Source organism: Homalodisca vitripennis, chromosome 7, assembly GCF_021130785.1.
Source record: "Homalodisca vitripennis isolate AUS2020 chromosome 7, UT_GWSS_2.1, whole genome shotgun sequence".
Taxonomy (NCBI): domain Eukaryota; kingdom Metazoa; phylum Arthropoda; class Insecta; order Hemiptera; family Cicadellidae; genus Homalodisca; species Homalodisca vitripennis.
In genome coordinates, this window is record NC_060213.1 from 24,645,891 (window position 1) to 24,665,875 (window position 19,985).

Sequence of the window (19,985 nt, forward strand, 5' to 3'; positions counted from 1 at the left end):
TAAGAATTATAACAAAAATAACAATATTGTATGGCCGAGTAGTGAAGTACAGTCTGTTCTACCAAAGAGCGTTAACATACGTTTTATGATTTAGTAGTATTGATTTTAGAAGTAGATTTTAAGTAAATTGTTCCAAGGACTTTTGAGTTATGAACATATTCTTTTGCGAAGTATAATTTAATAATTATAATCTCGGTTGCCTGTGTATCTTTTGAGGTACGGTACGTAACTATTTTTAAAAACTTACATTTACAATTATTTTAAAACATAAAACACTACTAGTTGTTTTTATTAGACAATGAGTGATTAATTTAAATAATATTTTAATGTTATACTAATTGACTGGATAATTGAAGTGGATTGTAGTTAAATGTTGAAGATTAGAGGACCAATGCTTCTAGGTATTGGATGAGGCGAGTCACAAACCGATTATGATTTCTCATAACCAGTGTTAAAAAACAGACAAAATGGTAGTTATAAATGAATAATTGAAAAAAATCCAATTGATTTTATAAAAGATTAGTCGTAATGAAATATACATTTTATGAATAGACCACTTCTATGTAGGTAAGCATTACATAAAGACATGAAAAACGTGAATCAGTATTGTTAGTTATTTTTAATTTATAGACAAATAAACCATCATCTTACAACTAAAACTATTCTCAACCCGTAATACTGGAATAGTCCAAATATGACAGCTATTTGTAAACTTTACAATATAAAGCACAATACATTTAATTACACTAGTATTTTTGTATATCTTTTTAAAATTAACGGCCATATAATTATCAAACTATAAATAAATGCAATCAACCTACAATTGAAAAGTATTACAATAGGCAAAAGTTATCTTGTGCTTATAAAGAGCTGAAACAACATGGTTAGAAAACCAACATCTAACACTTCACTACACTCATAATAGCTTCTCTAAAAGACAATGTAACATGCCATTTATCCGGACAGTTTTCTTTTAAGATTGTCTGCAATAGGTATATTTATTTGAGGAGGAATTTATCTTGCGGGTCGATACTTTCTTATAACTGTATTATTTAGTGAAACGTCTGGGCTAACAGACAATGTTTAGTAAAAGTTTTAAATTTTAACCCAATAACAACATCTCCACGTTTTGGACATATAACATTTGGAAACAGCATGCACGCCTGTATATAAAAATTCACTGTTATCACATCAGTGCTTTTGAGCTATAATTGAACGACTTTTATATTTAGTAGAGTATGCAGATATTACTAGAGATGTGAAACAGACTCAGGGATACAAGTCTGGAATGAAATAACTTTGACAATTACCGTGGAGATAAACCGAGATGACAGTTGCTGTCACCAATGTGGCTTTATCTTCGTTAGCGTCAAGTCGTAAAGCCCTACAGGTTTGTCTGTAACATTTCTGACTGTCTGGACATCTTGTAGAGTTTTTGTAATATTGCTGGAAAAACGGAGTAAGACTCAACTGTGTATCATTGTGTATACATTTTTCTATAGTTGCAATTAAATATTAAACTTTTAAAAAACAAGTCTTATCTTTTAGTTTAAAAAGTAACATTTCATACAGTTAGTTATAATATTTTAAATATTAAATAAAACGCTACAAGGTATTGCGTGCAGAATATACATATCAATAAATTAATTATCTTCGAATAATAAAACCAAACATGGTACACATTTTATACGAGTAAATTCCCTTACATCTTCAATGTACACCTTCAAAAAAGTTCATCTGTATTATCAACATCGAAACAGTTCCAGAAGAACCTTCAAAAGCAACGGTTTGTTTTCTAACATTGTATTTAGCGCAGGCTTTGAATTTCAGAACTTGAAAGAATGAGAATAAATTCTGTTTCGATTTATTAACAATGGACTTCAGTTCGAACTTTTCTTTAGGTAGATTTTTGCTATCAAGAATGGTACTATTTAAACCTCTGATTTAAAGGATTTGTCAACATTAGTAATTTTATCATTTGAAATGTTATGAATAGCCGAAATAAGTTCAGGTACTGGAATTTAAAAAAATCCAGCAGCAGGTTCAAGCGACGAAAGGATGCTAAATCTTCTAGCTATATTGAAGACATATTTCATATTGCGGGTTTGTAATCACGTTAATCCTAATTCTGACTTTCAAAACTGCAGTTGAAAATGCTGGCTGGCTTAAAACAATTATATTTGACCAATCCGAAATATTTAAGATAGGCGTGGTTGTGACAAGAACCACAGACTAGCAGTTTTTGACTATCACAAAAGATGTGTCCTAGCCCAAACCACGACAGGAGTAATTTATTTTTCATGGAAACCAGGAGACTTACTTTGCGATACAAATGGCAAAAGCATTCAGTAATAAAAACTAAAAAATTCGATTTGTAAGAAACAAAAGGGAAGTATAAGGGCAGCGAATTTTATTTACTCCAAGAGGGTTTGGTTGGTGTATACCTTTAAGTTGAGCCTATACAAAGAATGTGATATGTCAATTAAATCTGAGCAACCATATGGATGTGTAGAAGCGGCACATCACTAGCTGCAAATGTGTAGGATTAATGTTACAGTTGGTAGTCACCCTGTCCGCTTTGACTGGAGAGGCTGGCACAGAGCTGCCCTCCCTTTCTTCCAAGGAGGAATAACTGAGAGTAATGCCTACAATCTTTCTTCGTGGATCTCGACAGCACGCGGTTCCTACCTCCAACCTTAACCTATCCAGAATATCCTGTCACTCCGGAAGCAGCGCAAAAGTCATTTTAGGACAAGTGTAACTTCTAGACTAAAAATGGCAACGAAGTGAATATTACTTATCGCATAAAAGTTGAGGGGAGTTTGGAAAGAGTTTTGCTTTTTTGTTTCATACGTTGAACAATGTTTTGGAACATTTAAGCTTTAGTCTCTGATATATATGCATAACTTGTATTACAAATTTTTTCTTACAAAAATGGTTTTATCAAATTTTGAATGAAATTTTAAAGCAGACGCCATTTTGAAAGTAGTGTAAATATTTGTTACCAATTAATTTGGTACAAATGACTATCCATGTCAACATGATAACTTAAACAGTTATATTTCCAATTTTCAGGGAAAAGCTGAAATGGACAGTAAGCGAAACCTACGTTTGTAGAGATCTTTTCTTATTTTACCGTTAGGAACCCTACCCTAAAGTTTGGGAACATATTGTTTTACCAACATCAGTTGTGACAAACCTCTATACATTAATACTTACGTGGACCAGTGTTTCAGTAGAAACTTTTTCATTATAAGGTATTCACGAATTATGTGTCAATAGAATGAAAGAGGCCGAGCCACTCGGAGTTGGGAACTTGATGTGTTATCCTTAAGTGAAACTAATGGAGTGTTTGGAGTTTGGAGTGGAAACCCATTAACTTTATAACGAACGTTCATCTCAGTTTAAGCTGTTCAGTTTGGGTTGTGATTTCAGGACGAGGATTTATTTCCTCCTATGGACACTACACAGGATTTGTTTATGGCATTCTTCATGTGTTGCGTTTGAGAAATACATCATAAAGGAATATAGATATAATACATGTGTATGATTATGTTAATGAAATAATAATGGTACCAAAAAGAAATGGTACATTCATTTGTGCATATCTGATTAATTTGAAATCTAATGTTTATAGGGGAACATGTATTGTAGTTATTTCAATAGAAACGTACACTTAGGTATAAAAAGGTTATGGTTGGATTTTATTTTAACTAATTGTTTGAAATACCATTGCCGCCAATAGTATTGAACATTATCTTCCATTCAAGACTATTTGCGTTATTTTAAGTACATCCTTTATATATACCGTTAGATTTAATATATTTGTTTTGACAATTGCATCGTGTTCTTGGGAATATCAGGTCTTGTCTCTGATACCTGAGTGGCAATGGCACTACAAATGTTAAGAGCTCTTGAATAACTATTTTGAAAATGTTTCATATTTATTAACAATAATTGGCAACTTTAAAATTGATGTTTTAGGGACAGTTGATGGTCGAGCGGTCTAAGACTTTGGATTTTTGGATCCTAAATTAGAAAAAGTGTAAGTTCAAATCCATGATTTAGTGACCATAGCACTTCTATAAGTACCAGAGACCTTGTACTGTATCGACTTTCGTCATTGTATTTGAGAAGATCCTAGCACAGGCCAGTGGCACATGAGAACGGGCAGAACAAGGCCTGAAAGAAAATCGGCCTCCCCTGAAAAAAATTGGCCTGAGTTTTCTTAGTTGGAAAATTTGAAATACCTTTGTTTTACAATTAAAATGACATCCTTCTACTAATTTAGAAGAGAAGAAACAATTACATTGTATTTGGGAGCGTAATAGTATCTTTAAAATTAAATTACGAAAACAATAAAAGAAAAAGTTTTTCATTATAATAACTGGAAAAATAATTCTGGTTGAGAAGGTTTTTAGATAAAGAAACGTGCAAGTTTTCAACTTAGTATGAAATTAAATAAATATTGTTGGCTGTCTAATAAAACACTGACGATATCTTAAGGGAATAGGGCAAGCAAAGTTTACATTTAATGTTGCTACGCTGCATAAAACAATCTCTACTTCCCGCGATAATAAGACTTCTTAAATTTGCATTAGCCGTGGGTATCTCTTTCATAAAAACTAAACTTTGTCTGAAATTAAATTGAAATACCTTGCCTCAAGTGTAACTGCTTTCGTACACAAACTGACTTGTTCTTTTGGATTACCCCCCCCCCCCCCCACCCCCCCCCCCCCCCACCCCCCCCCCCCCCCACCCCCCCCCCCCCCCACCCCCCCCCCCCCCCACCCCCCCCCCCCCCCACCACCCAAAATAAGAAAATTAAATTATCTGTTATATTTCACAAAAAAAATATAGAGTCAGAGTATCTTAAAAATGTTGTACATATCGTCGGTTTGAGTCATCTCTGAGGTTATGGTATTGTACACTGGGGTGGAACTTATCCTACAATAATGATTGCCCTTACAATTAATGCAGAGATTTGCTGTTAGGAATATATGTAATATGACTAGATATGAAAGTGTATCACATATGTTTATGGAAATAGGCATCTTAAATTTACAGCAACTCTATGTTTTTTCTGTATTAATGTTTACAGTGAAGAATAGAGAAATGTTTGAAAATAAGGTTTTTTCTCAGAAATACTCGAGCATCCGTTACAAATACTCCTGGTTGGTGCCATTCTATAAACAGGGAAATTTCCAGAAAACAACTGAATTATAAAATTGTTAGAAATATTTAATAGATATTTCAAATGTTCTGAATGTTTGTCCGGGGTGGTTACCCTTGCCAATTCTGAAGAGGACAATCAAAAAGCCATGGGTTTGCAATGCATAATGATATTTTGTTGTTATTTTAACTATACCCATTGCTTGTTTGGTTACTAATGTTTATTTATTTAAAGTTGCTGTGAAAATGTAAAAATATTTATTATAATGTTATTAAATTAAATTCTATGATTGTTGACATATTTAAGTTTATTTGTTATGTATTAAATTGTTATTTGTTATGTTATTACTTATATTGTTAATTTGGCTTTGTTTGTTTATTAATGCTTATTTATTGAAGGGTTGCAATAAAATATTAAATATTTTATTAGAATGTATAAAATTGAGTTCTATGGACAGTTGAGTTATAATAAATTAGTTTATTTGTTATGTATTAATATTGTTATTGTTAATGTTAGTTATATTGTTTAATTTTTTGTTATTCCTTCTTGTAAGTTACTATATATGTATAGTTTGTTGTTATAAAAGTTATATTGCTTATAAAATACTGGGGGGGATGGTGGTACAACAAAGACTGCATATATAGCCATATAGAATGAGGTTGTATAATAATTAAATTATAATAACCCCGCACGTGCGAGTGGGGAATGATTAAAAATGTTAAAAAATGTTTTTGTTGAATAAAGTTTTTTAAATTGAATTGAACTATATAGGCATGTTGATATGGTTATTGTTCTTTGTAGAATTTATACTTTTGAATGTGATTGGGGAACGGATATTTGGGAATCAATGAATCATTTACACAACATTACAATAACTATTTGAAAAGCTCCATGGTAGGTGAATATCAAAGAAGAAAACAGACTGTGCTATTTTTACCAATTGTAAAATGATTAAAAATGTTTATGGCAATTTAATATTAATATGTTAAATATTTAGTCAAACGTGCTCTGTGAACACCTGACATTATACACTTTGTACATGTTAATGAAAGTAAAGTGATTTGTAAACTCTGTAGACAATTCTAGAAGATAAACTGAAAAGAAACTGCTCAGTTCGATAGAGAAGATTGGTCACAATTTTAAAGTTTTACCATGCCACAAGCAAATATCCGCGGCTTCACACGCAATTTGCTTTAATTTATGAAAACTGACTATAACGTTATTATTAGTAGCCGAATTACATTATAATTTAACCTGTGGTATTCCTTTGGTGGTGTTGTGGCCCAGACCCAACTTGCCGTTGTCTCCGTCACCGAAGGCCCACACGGCTGCACCGTTGGCTGCCACCACACACTGTGTGGTTCAGTCCACACGCCACCTGTCCCACCTCCACGCCCACCAGTGCGCCCACACACTCTGGCAGCTTCTTGTTGCAGGTGGTGCCGTGGCCCAGTCGCCCGTAATCTCCATTGCCAAATGTAAAAAGCTTTCCGTCACTTGTCACAACTGCACTGTGCTTGAACCCACAAGCCACCTGTTCACATCCATATCAGTTACTGCCATTCTTACACCAAAATTTGTTTCATAACAGAAGTCTTACATCCAATAAATAATTAATAATAATTAGTCTCAATAACTTTGACACTATTCTATGTTCAATACCTGTACTGTCTTATGAATAAAGAAGAAGTTTTGAATCGAATTGAATCCATTGATATTATTAGTTATCTGCAACATCAATAAAAATGAAAGATATAATCGTAAAATAAAAACTACATAATTTAATTTGCATAGGTACTGAGAAATACAATAAACATCATACAGTACAGTAGAACGTCAATAGCAAAAGTTTCCAGGGGATTTGGGAAATATTCTTGTTATTGAATCACCCCTAGCTAAGTAGTTTTGTAACAAGGTTGGTACGAGATTCCATCGTCACTTTCTGATTCATCCTGAACTGGTTTTTTGATTCAGAACACTTTGAACTATGGATTCATGACTGATTTCTTCAAATATCTAATTACTCAACCATTTCGATGCTTGGAATATTTCTCAGCTCACTCATTACACTAGTTTTTTCTCTAATCTCTATCAGATTAATTTGTAGGCCTACGTCTTTACATCATCTTCAGTAGGATCATTCTCATTAGGAACTTCATCATTATTCATAACACCTGGCCAGAGTTTCCTCTATGAACTTTTAACTGTTTCATTCTAAACACCATTCCATGACAAAGTTGCAGTAAAAATTGCATCTTTCATGTTAAACTTGACTTGAAAGTCCTTAGCACTGGACTCAGAAACAGCCAGTTCTAGTATGAATGAGCCTCTGTACTTGCATTTAAAGTTTTAGTAAAGTGCATGCCGGGAGGACAAGTGGATCCACGGTTTGCCGAGCAGTTACGATGGTCAGCCCACTCACGTTTACTGCTCAGAGCGTGACGCTTTGTGGCTCTTGAGTGTCGGCGGTAGCTGTCGAGTTTCTCACTTTACAATGTTCATTATGAAGGTAATTCTATAATTTTTGTCTGTTACGACTGTTGCCGGATTATAGACAATTCTGGACTATAGAATGCTGAATTAAGGAGGTTTTACTGTACTTACAAAACATACCTCATATAAAGTGTTGTGGATGGGGGGGGGGGAGGTTTACCTGTAGACCTGTATCTAGCATGTTATTTTCCTCAAAACATGTCACTGACCACGTACGAAATACTCACTGAAAAGCATATACTTGTAGTATTGAGGGTCATGTTAGAAAGATTCTACTGTAACATAATTTTTCGTAAACCATATAATTACATTTGAATTTATGAGTAATTTGGAAATATCCGTGTTTTACTTGAAAAAACAGTAAACGGGTGATTGACTCAGGCTGGTTGCAAGTTGTGTGGGGGGGGGGGGAATTAAGCATTGGATAGAATCAGTTTTATTAATGACAGTAAATCTCATTGTGGAGGTAAAAGATGGCCATTCATCATGCTGATAAATCCTGCTGTGGCAAAAGATAAGTAAACAAACTGCGTAATTTGAATCTTTTATTAGCTACCAAAGTACAAAGTATGATAATAAAGTTGACATAAATTGGTGGTTGGTAAAAATAGTAAACTCTCACCTGAACTACGTCTTCGCCTTGGAGAGCTTCTATCTGCCGTGGCCGACGTTGTCGGTCGCTATTTCCATGCCCCAACTTTCCGTAATCTCCATCGCCCCATGAAAACACCTCTCCGCTCTCAGCTAGCGCTAGGCTGTGGCCGTCTGAGCCACATGATGTTGCAACCTCTACAATGACGAATCCTGCAATGTCAGGCTTTCAGTGGCAGCACAAAAAACTCAACTATTGTTGTCAATAATTATCAAAATATAAAATGTTTTAATACTAAAAAGTGGTGTATGTCATTTGTAGAAGATCCAAATCTAAAAGTACTAATAAATATTGATGGTGCACGTAAGCCCCATCTTGTACCTGTCATTTAACATGTAACAGTCCAATGTAACCATATGGACACAGTAGTATGTATTTACACTGTAATGTGGCACTCTCACTTTGAAATCTGGGATATTAACCCTTTAGGGATCCATTCTCTATCTGGATTTATTTGAATTTACAGTAAAAGTACACTGATGTAGCTTTTAAACTACAACTTTTTATCATGCAAAAATAAGATAAAAGCATGATTTTTTAAAATTAGTTTCTGAATATACAGTAAAACAAGGCATAAAACAATACCTTTTTTTAGAAAATAAATTTTAATTCATAATATCATACTTTAAAACCTTATACTCTTGTTATTTTTAAGTAAAAATCCACAAGTTAATTAACATGTTATTCTGTAAAAAATAATAAACGTAAATTTTCAAACAAAATACGGAAGCAGAAATAAGAGGTTTATTACGTTTAATATAAAATCACTATATTTGGAAATGATTTAGGATGAAACAGTTTGCACAGTAGAGAGGATGAAAATAAGGATAAGATTCTGAAAAGGCTAACTTCGTGATCAAAGACCACATGGAACGCGGGATGCAGGAGAAGGAAAGACAAATTCAACAGAGAAATATATACATGCCAATTAGATTCATCGAAATGCAGAAACAAACATCAGAGATGTTGATGATGAAAGATCTACTATTGTACCTTGCAGCGCAGAGATTACGGAGAGAGAGTGAAGGTCCTCGGAGTGACCCTGGCCGAGCCGACCGTAGCTGCCTTCCCCGCAGCTGAGCACTGTGCCGTTAGTCTGCACTACGAATGTGCAGTTCTGGCCGCACACTATCTGCTGTGCCGCTGAGAATGATTCTGTCAGCGTTGGTACCTGCGAGCTGTGGCCTGAACACATCCACTACATTAATTTCAGTGCAAGACAAATCGGAAGCTGTTGGATTAAAAAACCTGAAGTTTTATTGTGTATGGAATATTTCTGTCACAGCTAAAAACTTATTAACAAAGTCAAGTACAGCAAATCAGACATGTCATCTTTAAATTAATATTTATGCATAAAAGAATAAACAAGGCGAAACACATTATAATGAGTCTTCCATTCACTCTTATATTACATCAACCTTGTCATTGGCCAATACTCCTATATCCCCTCAAAGTTCCCACTGGCCAATACTTAAATTTTCTATCAGTGTTTTCCGTAGCCAATAGTCCTATACCCTGTTAATATTCCAACTGGAAAATACTCCTACATCCCATTAAATTTTCACACAGGCCAATACTCCTATATACCATCAATGTTCCCACCGACCAATAGTACTTTTTCCCTTTCATTTTCACTCAGGCTAATATTTTTAAATCACATTGATTATTCCACTCGAGAATTGATGGTGCAATATTTTTATCTTCCTGTAACCTTGCCTAATCTTTCAATCCCACCTTATTCTGTAATTAAAATATCCGAGACGAAATTTGGAAAAGATTAAACACTTCCAATTCTGCTAGTTTCTGTTTGGTTCAACTTAACAACAACTTCAACAACTGCTAGTTGTTTTTACTATCTCAACTATGAAGTTTAAAACACCCTCAGTTTAAGAATCTGTAATTGTTTGTCAACTCATTATGCACCAGCATTAAAAAGTACTTTTAATGCTGCAGTCATAGTATAGTTTTACACATAAAATTATACATTTACAATTAATTATTGAAAAAAACTAGTATTATTACTAGGATGTGTAAAGTGTTGAAATAAGTTTATGTCAATCTAGGCTTAATTCCTACAGAAACCTTCATTGTTTACTTTAAATTTTAGCAACCATGCCAAGGGTACTTTTCTATCGTTTGTAATGTTATTACACTTAATGTGATATTACAGTTTTTGGTAATAATTTTTTGTGTTAATTCTGATAAATCTACATAAAATTAAAAACATACAAAAATGTATACAATCATTTTCCAACACGAGACACAAAAATTATAGATGTGTAACGGCTGCAGCGCTGAAGCTGACTGTAAGGTTTTTATAAAACCAATACCTCCACTAGAACAGTTACCTGTCTCGGCTAGCTGACCATGGCGTCCACTGCCCCACAGGTAAGCCTCGCACTTCCCGCCCACTTGCCAGTCCTGGGGGCACTGCGTCATCCATGCCATCAGCTGCACGTCCGTCTCATAACTCCATGCCTCGTTGTCTGTCCACTCTTCCTCTACTGCGAACAGGAACACGTTTCTATGAGGATCACTCTGAAAGTTTGCAGATACCGGCAGACAGTGTACACTGTAAAATCTTATCTGATTGTCCAAACGCTATCAGTGCGATTGTCAGCAAGTTGGGTTCATCAGTGTACTTGTGTGTTCAGAAAGATCCATTTTGTGAGTAATAGAGCTATCGAGAGAGCATTTTCGGGCTAAAATTTACAAATCGGGTTATCTCAAGAGGAGTGCGTCCATGATGAACGTCTCAAAATTGGCTTTGGTTCTGAAGCACCGTCCAGTGCTATTGTTTGTAGGTGATACTTGGAGTTTCGAAGGGGCTGTAAGTAGCTTCAAGACGATGAACGATCATGAAGGAAGCATTCTGGTGTCACTCAAGAAAATGCTCATCAAGTTCACTCTTTCTAAGAGGACAGACACTGCATTTATTTAATGATTTATACTTCCTTAGGGATTAGATCCACAGCATTGTGAATGATATTGCACAAGCTTTTAAAAGCCAGTAAAAAGTTTTTAGGTGAGTACCGCATGATTTGACAGATATACAAAAAGCTGAGCATGTGAGAATTAGCAACAGACTCTCCAATTACTTAATAATGGTGATCATTAGATTATTTCTAAAGTTGTCAATGGTACGTACCATTTTATGATGTTTCAACTCGAGGAGAAGGTTGTTGCCCCCCCCCCCCCACAATTGTCAAGAAACAATAATCAGTGAACAAAGTAATGTACAGGACTGGTGAAGACTATTAAACTGAGGGGGGGGGGGACAAAATACAGTAAGTTGGTACAATGAACAATGCTTGCCAGGAGTTATTTAAAATTTGAACATTAAGAGTTTAATTTGGCACCACAGCAATGTCTCTTCTAGGGTATACTGCTGCAAAAAACATTGGAAGTTTTTGGCTGAAAGTGCATCAAACAATATAAAATCATTTGTGCAGTAATTTCTTTACTTCAGAAGCTAATATTGAGATTCTTAAGTATTTTGGCTAGATTTCAAAAATCGAATAACTGGGTGCTTTCAACAAGTGAAAATTAAATTTAAAAAGTGCATTGACACCAAAGATAACTTTGAACCACTAAGGTTTTGGTAAGTCTAGCACAGAAACTCTTTATATATTTCAAAAACTTTCAGAGTGACCCTCTTATATGTATTTGTTAAATATGTGCTGAATCAGTAAAATTAAATTTTGCTATCCTTTCTCATTTTCTTCTTTTGCATTACTTACACCACAAACGCCTGATCTAAAATAATACTAGTTTCAAATTGCCACAGATTATTTTTTTATAAGAGCTATTTTGAAAGTGAATTGCAATACTGTCTGAAGCATGACATAGTGTGATAACCGGGAAATTCGATGTGCCTGTATTGTTTTATGTCATTTTGCTCAATACATATGCAAATGCTACAAGAATGAACTGCCTTTTTGCACCTTAACAGTAAATCCAAAATGGCCGCTATAATCGAAAATCCCACCCAATGCAAAATAATTATTCAATGCAATCTTGTTTTCTGTGTGTGAAAAATAATAACAAATCCACTGAGAATGGTGTAGAAAACATGAGTGCAGTAAGAAAATGTTGGCTATTTTACTGGGAAGGTTAGATGAATCAGGCATTGTTTTTCTGCATGATAATGCTAGGCCACATAACACAAGGATCAGTTGGTTGCAAATTGCAAGTAGTTTATATCTCTGTATAATACTAACTGGTTTTTACCCATTTTGGAAAAATAAATAACAATTCTTACTACAGTGAGAGAAGTTATAATGAGGGTTGAGTGAATAGAATCTGAAGTGTGCTGTGTGTAACCAGATCTAACCTTAAATGTAAAATTACAGAAAAAAGAGTGTGCACATGAAATACACAACTGTCATCAGATAAGTGAAGTTTCTTTCCACTTAAGTACCCTAACTTCCGCTCACGTAACTACTCACACTGGACTCTATCTTCGCACTTCCACTGCAGGAACTGTTGCGGCAGAGGCGTCCGAGAGACAAGAGCCTTTGCTGTCTGGGCCGCAACACTCAGTACGTGCAGCCACGTCCAGTCTGGTTCTGTAACATTACCCAAGAGTTTAGAGAGTGAAGTACAGAGTACAAAATGTAACGTGTCCTTGTTTGGTTCGCATCATTTTAATGTTTAAACTATTCAATTTTTGTTTATTCTTAACTTCTCCCCCATACATGGTATTGTGATGGTTCAAAATAATTCCATTTTTCAGTATCAGTGGAAATATTCGTTTTGGGATCTCAAATCGAGAAAGTAATTTTGAGAAGCATCATAAAAAGGATACTCTATAATGAGTATTACTGAGTCGGTAGAGTAGCTTTTGACTAAGATTTAGCAATAATTTACTACAGCTCAAGGAGATGTAGGAGAGGCATCAATAAATATACGCTACCAAAGCGAGTATCATCGATGGTATAGCATAGCTGTTGACAAGGAGTTTGTACATATTTTAATACAGCCCAACGGGAGTTTCTAGAAGCGGGAAGAGCATCTGTAAGTGGATTCTATTAAAATGAGCATTACTGAATGAGATAGGGAATTTACAGTATAGCTGTTGATGAAGACATTGCACATAACCTACTATAAACTCAAGGAGGGTTTCTAGATTAGGGAGGATTTCAAACAAAATAATAAAAATACTCTTTGTATATAAGTAAAATTTAAAAATAATCATGCACCCCTACTATAAAGTACAAGGGCCATCTGGATGCTGATTAAAATCTTATTGAAATTGGATAGTAAAAAATGATTTAAATGGATTTATGTTACTTATGTTGAAATGAATTCCTGAATGTCTGAAAAGAACAAATTTTGTTGTCCATTTTCAATAATATTTTACTGGTATGTGAAGTACATGACTAGAACAAGAGTTTATTTAATTGGGTTATGAGAAGTATTCACCATATAGTAGAGAACATGTATGGTGGCTCTCTGGTCAATATAAACAGGCTAAACTGAACTTAATAAGCCTAAGTATGTAAAACAAGTGTTCTGCGTGACTGACCGAGAGCATGAGATTCCGCTGTGTTGGGCGGAGCCTGACGGTAACACAGCACATGGTCCAGCCGCAAGGCTAGCACCAGGGACACCAGGCACTTGAGGTGGTCGCTGTAGGTGAGACGGTCTCCGCTCACCACGGCCGGTCGCTCGCTGCGCCACAACTCTAACACGAGAGCAGGCAGCGCACTCAATAGTGAGCGCAGGCAGGGGACACTCTGCAGACCAGAGACACCACGAGCTAGGAGCGCACCACGACACGCTGCCAGCACACGGTCCTTACCACACACACTTGCACGGTACTGGATGATGTTGATATCCTGCGGACACATCCACACATAGAAACCACTATTGTAAAGTAAGTTCTACCACCACACCAGAACTAATATGTAATACTTTATGTAATATATCCTGTAAATATTTTTCCTTATTACTGGGGTCATATTTTTTCAACCTCTGATCTCATACCATGATGGCCAGACACGTGGCAGGGCTGCGGTGCGCAGTAGTCGATCGCGCATCTTTCAACATTTGTCACTGTTGAGATCAAACAGTCAGTTTGCGCTAAACTTTAGTTAAGAAAAATTTGTACTAAAATACTTAGATAGAACAGTAAGGAGGGGCACAGTGAACAGATGCCAATTTGCTGAAAAATAATTATGAGAACCTAAAATATTCATAACACCACTCCTTGACATTTGGTTTGAGAAATAAAAACAGTTCTAGAACTCTTCAACAAACCCTCACAAAACAAAATGACTCAATTTAAATGCAAATACCAGAACTAGTACTGAAGAACTGGAATCAATACAACTCTTGTTTTTTGTTTGTCTTGGCCTAGATTCGAATATAATCATCCCAACTAATCTACAGATGACCAACAGAGATTTTCTAAACAATGTGTAGAATTAAAATGAATACTTTGTGTAATTTGTTACTATGCGTATACTTCACAAATTGACTATGTAACTCAAGCTGTATATAATGATGATGTACCTTGGACCGGACAAAGCAGACTGCCAACCCAACATCGGAGACCCAGGTAAGGCTGTGGACACCACCGGGTCCGGTCTGGGTCTGCAGCAGGCTTGCGTCCTGGAGGCTCCATATATTCACTAGTCCACTCATCCCCTTGAAACATCCTGCACATATTCATCCCCTATTAGTTTATCAGAAACTCAATATTTGGGATTCTAATACTGGAACTAAACACAATAATACAAGTTCATTACTGTAAATGTTAAGTTTAACAATATTCATCCTTGAGAAAAGTGAAGCAACCGAGTTTTCTACACACACAGTGCTTTGGGATTGTGTCAGTTAACATTGTAGTGCACCTGATTAGACAATAAGAATACCTCTCCAGCCCTCATTGTACTACATTTTGTAGTCTAGGTGCCTCTGATGTCAGAACAATACAAAGAGTTTGTTGAGCTTCTTTGTCACCGACTAATTTTGAATCCCTTCAGACAAACATGATTCTAAATTTTAAGAGTAAAGTCTGCGATAGCATCAGATGTTAGATGTTGCACTCAAGAAGAAAGTGAACTGGCGCTAAACTTAACATTCACATTGGAACAACTATACCCAACCATAGCTAGTTATGTAAAGTTAAGTAATGTCATTAAAAAGCAAAGTGTATTAATGGAAGTGACAAAGGTAATGAAATACCTGAAAAGACACAATTTTCGTAATATCCTCATAAGCTTTTCAAGATATTTCATGTTAATTCTCTCTCTCAAATCTTATAACAGTAACAGTTTATTGTAATTTTATGACACTTTAAAACTGATGTATATATTATACCAGGTATTATAAATTGCTTATTTATTGTTAATTGGTAGCCCAAAAATTCAAACTATTAAATTTACAAATTGCCGACCGTAAAAAGTCACTTTATAATCATTAACCGGAAAGATGATATAATAAAAGAATTCAGGTTTATAAGCTTGTGAGAGTGACACACCTGAAGCGAGTAGCAGGCCATTTTTATCCACACTGAGCGAGGTGACAGGACTGTACATGTGACCTTGCATGGTGTGCAGCACTCGTAGCTCTGGCAGAGTCCATACGTTAATCACCCCGTACACTGTACCCACACAGAGTATCCGTTGTTGGTTGTGTCCTGTACAAAGTTCATTGTACATAACACAAAGATACTGGATATTTTGTTACACACTTAAATTTAACTAATACAGGGTGAGGCAGACCACTCGTCCGCGATGTCTGCGGTGCGTCCAAAAATGTACAGCGGCTGAACCGAGAAACCTAACTTCGTTTTACCAAACACTCCCATATTTCAACCCTAAATAATCGGGAAAATAATATTTAACACCCAAAAATACCCCAAAATGGCCTTGTTTTTTTTTTTTTTGAGGAAAAGGATAATTTTTGAAACATTTTAAAATGTAAAAGTAGATTAAACAGTACCTCATTTTAAAGGATTCACTTATCATTTTCCAAAAAAAAAGTTAAAATTACTTATAACTTATTTCACTTATATACAGGGTGATTTAAAATGTCAAAGTTGTACAGTTTTACCTTGTTTATCCAAGGTTACTAAAGAAGTAATTTTTCAAAAATGTACTAGAGTTGTAACTTTTCAGCACATTTCCAAGCTTTTAAAATTCAATGTTCACTTTTGATTATTCAGTCTTATTATTAATTTTGTACAACTAAGTTATGTTTAGCTTATAATAGTACAAAATAAATTTTACTAAATTATTTAAAAAAATACAATTACACAAGTTTTCTGATTCGCCGCAGCACGCGCATCTGGTGCAATTTACAAAACATAAAACATTATTCTAAGATTACAAAACGTAAAGACGTTTAACAGAACGTAAAATTGATCAGAAAGTTCATTACTTAACTTGAACATTTCTTTTTCTATTAGTATTAATACTGATATGTTTAGAGCATATTTTAAAGACGGAATAACTAAAAATGTAGTCTGTGTTAAAAGATCCGTTATTGGGCACTGTCATCTAAAATACAACAGAAACGCCTGATATCAGATTGCTAGTGGCAGGGTTAAAGAATATAATTCACAAACAGCAAAATTTACAAAAATACTGTTGTGGCCATTCTGAGAGAACGTGATGGAGCAAGGAACGGTTGATTGACCTTATGATGGACATAGTTAACTGCAACTTCTCTGCGCTTACTTTTCAAATAGGCTTCATACAAGTACTAACATGTACTGACCTGCAAATGATAATGTAACTCAAGATTACTTCCCACAATCAACTTCTCAATTCCGATCGGAGTTTTAAAAAAGCAAAAATTAATGAGACGGAAGATGAACAGATACTCACCTACAATGGGTGACCATGCGACAGACGCAGGATGATAGGAGTGGGCGAGGTCGTGAACACACTTCCACTCAGAGTCCTCAACAGTCCAGACGTAGCAGTAGCTGTCTCCGGTAGCGCAGGTGGCCAGGTATTCGTTGTAAGGATCCCACTCCAGACAGCAGATACCACTCTGAGAGCAACAACGAGAGACAAGCATGAAGCTTTTACACATCCATATGTACTCTGAGGAATGAAGGATCCATTTAATGGAGGAAAGATTTCTGCAGCGGACCAAACATTACAGTTCTGAACAAAATTTTCTAGTAGCATTTACATTATTACACTTTTGTATCTATTTTCGATTCTGAATTCAACTTTCATCAACTAGAGATTAAACTCAATTTAATTCAAAAGAACTTTATTCATTTAGTAAACACACAAATATAAATGAGTAGTGTCAGGCATTCAATTTAGGTCTGCACTAGATAAGATACAGAATTATATACTACAGAAAATGGAGGAAGTTTAAAATAGAATAATTACACTTAAACAGTGTTGGGCACAAAACTATTAATTATGGGTTACCTTATTTCTAGAATTATAACGTCAGAATTCATCAAAATAATATATGGCCTTGTTGACGAGAAACTTATAAGGCATTCAATACTTGAACTAAACACGATCTCACTTTGGAATTCATCTGATTCAGAGAAACATTCAAAATAATTAGTAATATGTCAGTTCCTAGAGTTAATTGTTAATTCAACCTTCTTTCTTTCTTTCCATTCATATATTCTTGGGAACAGAAAACTGAGAATAGATGTTCAGTTTTAGTTGAAACAGGTCTTCTCTTCCAACCAAGATGACATCTTCATAATATAAAATTTATGACTGTAGTTTTGCTCAACCAAAATTACAACTATTTGGAATTTATAAAAAAAAGATTGTTGCTAGAAGTTTTAACTCTATTATTGTTTTGCAACTATCAAATATTGGCAGTAAACTAAACTGACGGTTTTCGAATGGAGCAGATTTGCATGAAATTAATAAACTTGTTTCTTCACCATGGATGTTAAAAAACAAGTACTGGTTTACCTAATTCCGCAACATCCATGAGCTCTACAAATTTATGACTGCTCATGACTTTCCCTTACTTTTATGATTAATATACAATCTGAACAGGCAAACTGTTAATATTCCTAACTTTATCTTCCAAGCCAAGTTTTTACTTAGGAGTTAAATGCTACCTAAATCCCTGACTGATTAAGTGACATGCAAAACAAAAAAATTAGCCTGCCATTTAAGGATCTTATAAGTGCCATTTTAATTATATTGGATGTCCACTCAAACATAAACTAATAAATCTCTCTCAAAACAAATAGCATGACTATTACGTAATTAAAACTAAATTAGATGTGGAATCATATAACTCAAATAAATTAAGAGATGCAGTTACCGCGTGAGCAGAAATGGTGGCCGTCTCGACGTTCTGATTCTTGTGGGAGATCTTGAGTGTGCCGTCCGTGAATCCAACCGCAAAGTGTTTCTCCTCGTCTTGCCACGCTAGGTGACTCACAGACGCTGGAACATTGCATTAACACAACTTATTGGTTGCTGATCAAAGCTCATATAGCTTTACTTAACACTAAAAGTAGCCATAATTACTTCTCAAATGGCAATATTTTTTTAAAAACAATATTATATTGTATAATTACATTTAGACTATTTACAAATGCTATATATATGTAATTTTAATAAAAATATTTATTAAAATATGTTTATTTATACATTTTTATTTTAAATTATGTACAGTGCTAAAACATGGCACAATATTTTTCTTTTACATATTAAGACATGTATTTTACAGTTTTCACAAAGTGCCAGAAGATCTTAGGCCGGTCCTTTTTTAAGCCTTATTTTACCCATCCTCATGGATTGAAAAACATTTTGAACTGCACTTTCATACAAAATCAAATTAATTTTTCAAGAGAAAGTTTATACAGATAGCATTTGTACTGCTGTAATCTTTTTCATGGCAATAAATTATGAAATATAATAACAATTGCTACACTTAAACTTTCAAAATTGGGTTTAATTGCTAGAATAATTCAGATCAAAACATTTACAGTAAAATTTATTTATAGAAATAAAAATATGAAATGCTTTGTGGATTCTAAACAGTGTATAGCCCCTAACCCTGTAATTTATTATATCACAATTACAGAATACGCTTTGAGTGGTTCTATCACTAAAGAAACAAACTTTTTTTGTGAAACTTGTAAAAAATTGTACTACATATTTACTTATAACTGTAGGAGATCTGAGATATAAATATTCTTGTATTTAATCACTAAAGTTTTTGGTTAGTAAAATCTGTTTTTGATTTTGTTTGAGAATGGTTCCATTGCTAATCATTAAAATTACTTATTAGTTTTTGCACTAATGCAGAGGAAAATTAAAAATTATTCCTATTTTAAAGCGACATTTAAATTATAATTTTTAAATATGTTTCTAACTAATTGGTACTAACTGAATTTATTTTACTGTAGTTGCACAATGTTACGATGCAAAGAAGAAATTAAAATTTGATGCCTTTGTATATATTTAAAAACACAATTATTTTTTAATTTATAAGGGGATAGACAATAGAACCCATTATATTCATGTTGACACATAATGTATTCAAAGCCCTAAAACAATTTTTACGATTTCATTTTGATTATAAATCAACTAAAAATAAAATATAAAAAGCACTCATGCAACATACCTATATTTACAATATATACACACGTAGAATTTATCCCTACTCTGATTGACTGTTGGTTTACTAAAAGTACTATAAAACCTAATA

General features: G+C 34.4%; 1 protein-coding gene across 1 annotated transcript in view; it reads right to left on the reverse strand.

The window, feature by feature from the left end:
* Window positions 1–6,400: 6,400 nt before the first annotated feature.
* The window catches only part of LOC124367024 (probable E3 ubiquitin-protein ligase HERC1), a 115,273-nt gene continuing 101,688 nt past the window's right edge, over window positions 6,401–19,985 (reverse strand). Inside the window, 11 exon segments of the mRNA XM_046823705.1 lie at window positions 6,401–6,523; window positions 6,525–6,707; window positions 8,289–8,470; window positions 9,312–9,503; window positions 10,667–10,822; window positions 12,767–12,886; window positions 13,846–14,158; window positions 14,835–14,980; window positions 15,805–15,963; window positions 17,156–17,324; window positions 18,591–18,715. Of these exon segments, the coding sequence (XP_046679661.1) occupies window positions 6,416–6,523; window positions 6,525–6,707; window positions 8,289–8,470; window positions 9,312–9,503; window positions 10,667–10,822; window positions 12,767–12,886; window positions 13,846–14,158; window positions 14,835–14,980; window positions 15,805–15,963; window positions 17,156–17,324; window positions 18,591–18,715 (1,853 nt within the window). The 3' untranslated portion in view covers window positions 6,401–6,415.